General features: G+C 54.4%; 1 protein-coding gene across 2 annotated transcripts; it reads right to left on the bottom strand.

The window, feature by feature from the left end:
• Positions 1–3,597: 3,597 nt before the first annotated feature.
• Positions 3,598–7,056, bottom strand: LOC133342355 (thyroid transcription factor 1-like). 2 transcript variants are annotated; one of them, XM_061551468.1, is made up of 2 exons: positions 6,498–7,056; positions 3,598–5,349 (listed from the first exon to the last, which is right to left on the bottom strand). In XM_061551468.1, the coding sequence occupies exons 1-2, from the start codon at positions 7,009–7,011 to the stop codon at positions 4,619–4,621; spliced, it is 1,245 nt and encodes a 414-aa protein (XP_061407452.1). In that variant the 5' UTR covers positions 7,012–7,056; the 3' UTR covers positions 3,598–4,618. The 2 variants fall into 2 exon arrangements, with proteins under 2 accessions (XP_061407452.1, XP_061407451.1); XM_061551467.1 differs by having other exon boundaries at positions 6,486–7,056.
• Positions 7,057–9,264: the final 2,208 nt, after the last annotated feature.

Below are 9,264 nucleotides of genomic sequence, written 5' to 3' on the forward strand. Positions count from 1 at the left end.
ACGTCTCTGCTCCTATCCTTCGACAACCCGCACTGAAACAGCGTGGTGAAGTATGGTCAGGCTGCAGCCAGTGATCGACACCGCTTGGGAAAAGTTTTCATCCAATAGTGGATTGACAAAAAGCTATAAATCATCATCATCATTATCATCATCAATGACATCGTCGTTGTTACGATTATTGGTTGCGACGATGAGATACGAACGCGCAGCAATTAATTGGTACTAATCGACGCGTCGCACAAACCTCCGGCAAGGCTCACGTTACATCACGTGTCCGATTATCTCTCTAATTTATCGAGAATTAGTTTTAATGAAGTCGCCCGCAGGTAAACTTTCAAGAGTTTTTTTTACCAAGTTCCGCCTGGCTAATTTAAAGCCCATTAACCAGCTAGCCGCAAGCTGCTTCATTAACGACCGCGTCAAAGGATGCCGACGTCGACCCCAAGTTGGAAAAAGTTTACAGGGGGAAGTCTGCATCACGAAGACGGAGCGACGATTGTGATGTTGACGATAACTGCAACATGTGGCAGCTTATTCCAACCACGAAGATAACGTTATTCCCCCGTATTGCCAAAACAGACTGTTGGGGCAAATGCTGTTAGCGAGCACCTATGAAGGCCGGAACGGCACACGAGGGGGTGGGTGGCCAGCACCACGCCCGACCGCCTTTGTCTCCCCAGTGGCTATGTTTACTACACACCGCACCAGGTACTCACTTGAGGCCGAGTCGACCTAGGGGAGGCCCAGGACCGGGTTCAGACAATCGTCACCGGTGTAGGCCGTGAGCGAGAATCGAACTCGGATCGCCGGGTTAGTAGCGCAGCGCGCTAACCGCTACACGCACGCACGCACACACACGCGCACGTGTTCACGACGGTACATTCCGACGGGATGAGGAGGCTTGCCAAACCCCGGAGTGGAGTTATTCGTGATGGCGATTAATGATTGAACAGATTTGGTAGGGATTTTGAGTTTTTGTTTGCTATGAATGGTTATTTCCGAACGATTTGCACGCGTGTGGCGCCGCGACTTCGCCAACCGTTCCAAACGACGTTGGTGCCAGCTTCTTGAAGCGAAGACAAAGAAGACGTTTCGACGCGATTGAACGAATGGAACGTCGGCAAGACCACCCCACCATCCGTACGCGAAACGGAGCTGGCCACAGAACGCCTCTGGGGTCTACACAATTAGCCAAATATTGGACGGAGTGAACTAATGTAGAGAATCCTTTACCACGCACGAGACAAAGATCCCCCCGTGTAGCCCTCGACAGACTGGGTGCAAGTGCTGTAAGCGAGTCGCGGCACCAATGAAGGCCGGCACGGCACACAGAGGGGGTGGCCAGCACCACGCTCGGCCACAACAAAGACAAAGATCCCCCGCGTAGCCTGAAGACTGAAGGGGCAAGTGCTGTTAGCGAGCAGCTACGAAGGCCGGAACGGCACACGAGGTGTTGGGTGGCCAGCACCACGCACGGCCGCCTTTATCTCCCCAGTTGTGATGTTTTACACACCGCACCAGGTACTAATTTGAGGCCGAGTCTACCTAGGGGAGGCCCCGGAACAATTCAGATAATTATAACGATTATAACCGTCACAGGTGTTGGCTGTGAGCGGGGATCGAACTCGGGTAGCCGGGTGTGTGGCGCAGTGCGCTAACCGCTGCACCACCGCTCCCCACACGCCCGGCCACACACCCTGACGCACGCACGCGCGTGGAGAGCCTTGTCACGAGGTAAATGACCCCAGGCATTAAACACAGCGAAGGGACGCGCACAGCATCCTGAACGCACGCGCGCTCGCAAGTCCGCTCCTAAATCTGCACAACTACAAATTGACCGGAAAGTGAAAATGTGTTTGTTTATTGCATGGAGCACCCCACCCCCACCTGCCTCCACCCCCCAAAAAAAAATAAAGTCGCTAAAATCCAGATACAAATTAGCAAGCAATCAGTAGCACGTAGTTATGGGCCGGATTAGCCAAATTTAGGACAATCTCTAGGATGGAATTGGACGTGCAACGAAAACGTTTTGTTGTTGTGCAACATTTTTGACATTTCTAACTGCGTGGCCGTGCGGTGCGCGGAGCGTGGGACTCGCGTGTGTGATTTTTACTGTATGCGAGATATCTACTCGCGCTGTGTTTGCTCCTCGAAATTCCCATGGATTAGTGCAAACACGACGGGAGGGACAGCGGCCAGCAGACTGTGTGTGTGTGTGTGCTCGCTGGCTCGCTCGCGCCGTGTGTTTTTAAAGGATGGGGACCGGAGCCGGCTCTGTTGTGAATGCCAATGCTTGTGTGAATTCTTCACTCTCTTCCTGTCAAAGCCGATGATTCTATTCCGAGCGACTAGATGCCAATGTCGAGTGCTTGCTGCTGCTGCTGCTGGTCACGTCGAGAAGACTTGAGCAGAGAGAGAGTTCGTGTCGTTTTGCTGTTCCTCCTCCTCTGTTGAAGGAACTCAGACCGCAGTGGGTTTACTAATTAGTAGTCCACTGCTTGTTTTAGATGGCCACAATCTAACTACTGTGACTGGTATGTAATCTATCCCTATGTATCTCTATGAGCCTCTATAGGTCTCTGTATCTCTATGAGTCTCTATGAATCTCTATGAGTCTATATGAGCCTCTATGGGTCTCTATGTGTCTCTATGAGTCTATATGAGTCTCTACGGGTCTCTATGGGTCTCTATGTATCTATATGGGTCTCTGTATGTTTATGAGCCTCTACGGGTCTCTGTGTATCTCTACGGGGTTACGAAATGGTCCATGTTTTGCGTTGCATGAACACTGTGGCTTGGCTGGAGGAGGGGTATTTGTATTCTCAACGATGGGACAATTTTACTTTCGTTTGCACAGATCGTGAAATTTGACGTTCAGTTTAAATCAGAATTCCAGGATCTCGGCGAGAGAGACGGTGGCAGATTTGGGGAGGTCTTCATCGAACGGATGGGTATTGCCGATGGCCAAGATACCGTCATCACCAGGGCGATGATTTAAATCAGATCCACGTCTTCGCGCTGTCTTACAGGAAAGGGCTCCAAATATTATAACTTTATCTTTCTGCTCGATATAAATTTTTAAAATCCAGATTGAAAAGAAATGTCTTTAGAACTTTGCGGGATAAATCTTAATTTGGAGCTTTCGTGACTGCAGGGATTACTCTTTGGTTCTTTCGGTAAAGTCACGTATAAAGATAAAATAATACATTAAATAATAGCATACTACGACGTTTCGATTGCAACACAAGCAATCATCATCAGGTATTAAAGAAATAGCAACAAAAATCTAACCAGAAAACTATAGACAGACATATAAGCAGACAGATATCACAAAGATACACAGAGAGAGAACACGTATCGGCAACTTCTCTATCTGTGTATCTTTGTGATATCTGCTTATATGTCTGTCTATAGTTTTCTGGTTAGATTTTTGTTGCTATTTCTTTTATACCTGATGATGATTGCTTATGTTGCAATCGAAACGTCGTAGTATGCTATTATTTGCGGGATAAGTTTGTCGTCCTTACCGCGCACCCCCGATTAGCACGGTTGGCTACGACGTGCGGTGCAAAAGAAGTTCAACGCACGTCCCTAATGTGTTTCTTTTGTTCCTGTGTAGAACTTAAACCCGTCGAAGCCGCGGCTAAAACTCGTGGGGGCGAATTAGCCGCTACGCGGCGACGAATAACGACAAATTAAACAAGACGTTTGAAAAATTGTCAATCGTTGCGTTGATAATTTATTTAAACTTTTTTTTTCACCCCCCTCATCAGAAAATCCTATGCACAGGTTTCTATTTAACTTAAACAAAAAAAAAAGACATCGAGATTCAAATAATAATAATAAAGTGGATAAAACACAGCAGGGGACACCCCCCCCCCATTATTTAAACATCTACACTCGAGAACGAGAGCTCACGCACGTAACAGAGAATATCAGCCGTTTGGATCACACGCAGAGATCGTTTGCAGACGTCGACAGAAACCAAATATACATAACCAAGCGTCGCAGACCGTAACACGGGCGGGCTGGTCACTTGCACGTGCCTTCACGCTTAAGCTAGTGCATTTTAATTTATCGAGTGACAAAAAATATATATATGTATACGTGTGTATATATATGTATAACGAACAGCAACACGAGTTGGTTGGGAGCGGTTGTCAATCTACAAGTGAGTATGTTCAGTATGGCACAGCGGAGCCCGCGCTCACAACTTTAATCCGGGCGATTGTCTTTCGGATTCTCTTCCCGGGGAATCTGTTCGACGACGACGACGACGATGATAAGGAGGAGCGTTAATTCGCCGCCTCCAAAGTTCCGCGACGCTCCCGAGTCGTCGTCGACGTCTTCCCCAACGGTAATCCTCCTCCTCCTCCTCAGGCGCCGCCATGGTCCGGCACAAGCTACTACAAAATAAACGGCGCCAACTTGGAACAAGTTGCACGTTTTTTTATTTTTCCCCACAACAGTCGGTCAAACCTGCTGCTGCTGCTGCCGCCGCTGCCGCCGCCGCCGCCGCCGGCGCCCGCGACGGTGTCCGTCACCAGTGTCCGTCGCCGGTGCCACCGCCGGTGCCAGCGCCGGTGCGACGGCGAGGCCGAGGGCCCACCCCGCCGGCTCACCACGTCCTGCCGTATAGGAGAGTGGAGCCCGCCGACATCACCATGTTGTACTCGGCCACCGGCGACGTCATGGAGGCCATCGACGCCACGGCCGTGTGGAGGTCGGAGGGGCTGAGCGGCGCGTCCACCTGCACCAGCTCCACGCCCTGCTCCGTCTGCTGGATGAGCGACGAGGCCGTGCCGCCGCCCGATATGACGCCTCCCGCCCCTTGCTGCTGCTGGTGCTGCTGGTGGTGGTTGCTGTGGTTGTGGTGATGGCCCTGCTGCTGCTGCTGCTGGTGGTGGTTGGACGTGCCCTGCGCGGAGACGCCGGTTCCGCCGGGGCACGGCTTGCCGTCCTTGACGAGCACCGGCACGGCGACGCGGCGCGGCGACTGCTGCTGCCCGCCGCCACCGCCGGCGCCGTCCTGCTGCAGCTGCTGCGACACCTTGTCCTTGGCCTGGCGCTTCATCTTGTAGCGGTGGTTCTGGAACCAGATCTTGACCTGCGTCGGGGTGAGGTGGATCATGCTGGCCAGGTGCTCGCGCTCGGGCGCCGACAGGTACTTCTGCTGCTTGAAGCGGCGCTCCAGCTCGTAGACCTGCGCCTGCGAGAAGAGCACCCGACGCTTGCGCCGCGGCGTCGAGACGAGCGGAGCCAGGACCTTGCCAGCGTCGCCGCCCATGCCTCCGTACGCGTTCATCCCTCCCATGTTCATGCCGGACGACGTGCTCATGAAACGCGAGACTGCGGAGGGCAGGCGGCGGGGAGATACCGTCGGGGGGGTCGGGGGGGGGGCGCGGGGGAGGAGAAGGGCCCGGGAGGCGACTGGTTAGGGCGCGACGCGTGCGGAAGGAATCGGAGCGAAAAACGTCTTTTACCGGAGCGTTCGGTGGGGAGAGGACGGCGCCCTTTCGGAAACGGGCTTGGAATTGCGCATGGGTGTCAGTCTTCACCCGGAGCCCGTGGCTAACCGGAGGTGTGAGAGAATTTCAACGCACCCGCCCGCCCGCGTACGGACGGACGTACGTTCGACGTAGTTGGTTGCGATAGCGCACCGGGTGGAACGTCCGTGTCGTCGCCACAACGACGTTTTGCGACGTGAACATGTGAGGCTGTGTTTGGTCTTTTTTTAAACGGGCGAATCGTAGTATCTTGCGTACGCGCAGTTAATGGATGAGGTCTGCCAATGAGCTTGTTAATATACGTGCGTCTGAAATCATGAAACTTTCCAAAAGTTTCACACGAAAAACGACGCTGAGTGCAGAATCGCATCTCTACCTTTTCAATATAAACCCACAAAACACACACGCGCACGTGCGCGCACAGGACAAGATAAGGCAGAGATCCCCCGTGTAGCCTCAACAGACTTTTGGGGCAAGTGCTGTTAGCGAGCAACCTATGAAGGCCGGCACGGCACACGAGGGGGTGGGCGGACAACACACGCCCGGCCGCCTTTGTCTCCTCAGTGGCGATGTTTACACACCGCACCAGGTACTCATTTGAGTCGACCTAGGGGAGGCCCAACACCGGTTCAGATAAATCATTACTGGTGTTGGCCGTGAGCGGGAATGGAACTCGGGTCGCCGGGTTCGTAGCGCAGCGCGCTAACCGCTACACCACCGCTCCCCCTTCAATTTAAAACCCATTAAACTCACGCAAACGCGCACGCTCGCCAAAACAAAACTCGAGACGTCAATATTTCAGAAAAACAAAACTCGTCAGTGAGTGCCATCTCTCCAAATCTCCCACCACCACCAACACCACCACAGCCAACACCACCACCAACACCACCACAGCCACCACCACCACAGCCAACACCACCACCACAGCCACGACCACCACCACCGCCGCCGCCGCCGCCGCCAGGACTTCTCACTTACACTCGTACTCACTGGTGGAATATCTGGGATCGGCGTTGGCTCCGTACCACCCTCCTCCGGCGCCGGCGCCCCGCATGCCGTCCTGGTACGGCGGCAGCTCCCCCATGGCGGCGTGCACTCCGCCCAGCGCGCCGTTGCAGTACGCGGCGCCGTTCATGTGGGCCGCGTGGGCCGCGTGGTGGTGGTGGTGGTGGTGGTGCGGCAGCTGCGGCATGTGGTAGGCCGCCGCCGCCGCCGCCGTCGCCGCGGACGTCGGAGCGCCCTGCTGCTGCTGCTGCTGCTGCTGCTGGGCCTGCGCGTGTCCCACGTGCATCGACTGGCCCACCAGCACGCCGCCGCCGCCGCTGATGTTGCCGATCACCGGCCCCGTCGACGCCGCGCGGTAGCCCGCGCCGCCGACGCCGCCCGCCCCGTGCATGCCCGAGTGGAGCGGCACCTCCATGGCCACCTTCCTGTAGCTCTCCTCCATCGGGCTGAGGATGTCTGTCACCGAGAAGGGAGTAGAATGCTTCGGGCTCATGGACATGGTTCAGTGGCGGAACAGGTAAATTTGCCCAGCGGCTCAGCCACGGCCCCCCTCTTCCCCCCCTCCGTGTTGGCTTTTCTTCTTATAGGCGCCCTCTCCCGCGATTGGCTGGAGCGGACGGCCCGGCCAGCGCTTATCTGCCCGTTTGTTTGAGTGCGGTTCTGTTGGAGGGGGGGGAGGATGGGGGCGGGGGATGGAGGAGAAGTGGGGGGGAGAGGTGGTTGCGGGTGGTGCGCAAGGGGGGGGGGGTGGGGGGGTTAGTGGACAGGGGAAGGGGTAGTGGAGGGGGGTGGTGGTGGTAGTGGTGGGTGGTGGTGGTGGTGGCGGTTGTCGTGTTTAGCCACAGATTGGAGGCGGGGCACCGCCGCCGCCGTAGTCAACAATGGCAGCGCGAGAAGAACCGGGTCAACTCGGCTCCCACTGCCAGGCCACTCACTTTTGGCGGCCGTTTGGAAACCGCTGCTCCCCCCCCCCCCCGCCGACCGGCCCCTGCGCCCCCGCTCCATGCTGGACGCGGAGTCGACGCAGCACGGCCGAACCTGGAGGCAGAACGCGGGAGGGGGGGGAACAGAAGTTGGGTCGCGTGAGACTTGGGGCAGCGTACGCGGCCGGGTGCATAGTTTTACAATTCGAACAAAACTGGGTTCAAAAGTTTCGTTTGCCGCACGAGCCCTTTTGAGACGATCGCGCCAAAGCTAATTTATTCCCGGCCGCGGTGGCGATGGCAACGTTGCTTTGACGCACACGTACGTTCAGAAGTTGTCCAACGGTGCGTCACAATACCGCGATACGTTTCTTGTGATGTACGGCCTTCCTGCGGAGGTCTCCTCAGCGTCGGGGATTTCTGCGAAAATGTGGGAAATAAATGCGTAATTAAGTCCAGTTTTCAGACAAAAAAACTGAAATGTGCCACGTGAGTGATTACCAATTTTTTAAAACAAACACTCCAAATATAATTCGCCTTTGTAACATAACTGCTGCTCTATGCTCATATCACGGCGAATAAGGAAGCCATGAGATCAATTTCTTCTGCACGACATTCTTAGCCGTGAGGTATTTTGAAAAGAGACAAGACCACCCAGCCTGTATAGGCAGAAACCAGCGTGAAAACTAACCAAATCATCCCCAATTCGGCCTCCAAGTCTGTCATCAACAGTAAGATTAGTCCAAACGGACGTTTTGGCGTCACACCGGTGCAGCATAACAACACACACACCAGTCCTCATAAAACAGTCTCGATGATGTTGCTGTTGCCGTTGAATGAGCTGCAGACTCTGCATCAGAAGTTGAACTTAGATTCGGCAGCCACATACCCCATTCGAACGTGGCGGTGGTGACACCACGAGTCGAAATATTTTGATGCCACCGGTAATGATTCGAGGAACTGTTCGGCCAAGTCTAGAGCACCACGAGGAGTCAAATCTTGCCGCCTTTGGAACACGGAGCCAGACAATCGTCATCAGGGCTGGGTGCCGCTGTACGGCAACAGACCGTGAAGCTTCGTGTTCGGCCGCTCGTAAACTTTCGTGTTCCGACCGCTTCGACATCACGAGAACCGATTTTGACGCACCACCACCACCACCACCACCCCCGCAAGGCTTTCTGACCGGGGTTGCGAATCGTGAGGATTTGGATATTTATTTATTTGCACCGCCAATACGTTCAAATGTTAGGTCGTGCACCGCTGTCTACAAATTGCGGAAATGACTCTGACAGCCTCACGAGTATACCGTTCGGCACGACACCAAGTGTGGGGCGCACTCCGATCGAACCGAGACGATGCCACATTTGAACAGATCTTCATTCAAACTCAAAATACGGTGAGGGGGCGACGATGTGAGCAGTGGTCGAGAGACTTGCATTGACGGACTCGCGGTGAAAGATCGCGGGGGGGCCACGTCAAACCGGGGTGACGGAGCGGCGAGCGGACATCGGCTCGTGCGAAAGAGCCCGGAGGTGCTTTGACATCACCGCGGCATCGCGAGCGATGGAAACAGCTTCACGCAGTGGGGGAGGCGGCGGGGAGGCCTTCATCCAGCAGTGGACTGATGACGGCTGACGATGATGATTAAATAAATAAATAAAATTAGACTTTTCATTTTTTTGTGTGATTTGCTTTCCTTGACTAAACTTTGCACCGCTATCGCGTTTCTGTATTGTTTATTCTGATTAGCACGGTTGGTGTGTATGGTGCGAAAGAAGTTCAACGTACATAGGCAACTTTCTGACCCGCCCCTTGCTGGACATCTGTGA

The sequence above is a fragment of the Lethenteron reissneri genome, chromosome 14, assembly GCF_015708825.2.
Source record: "Lethenteron reissneri isolate LAM-NWPU_2019-01 chromosome 14, ASM1570882v1, whole genome shotgun sequence".
NCBI lineage: Eukaryota > Metazoa > Chordata > Hyperoartia > Petromyzontiformes > Petromyzontidae > Lethenteron > Lethenteron reissneri.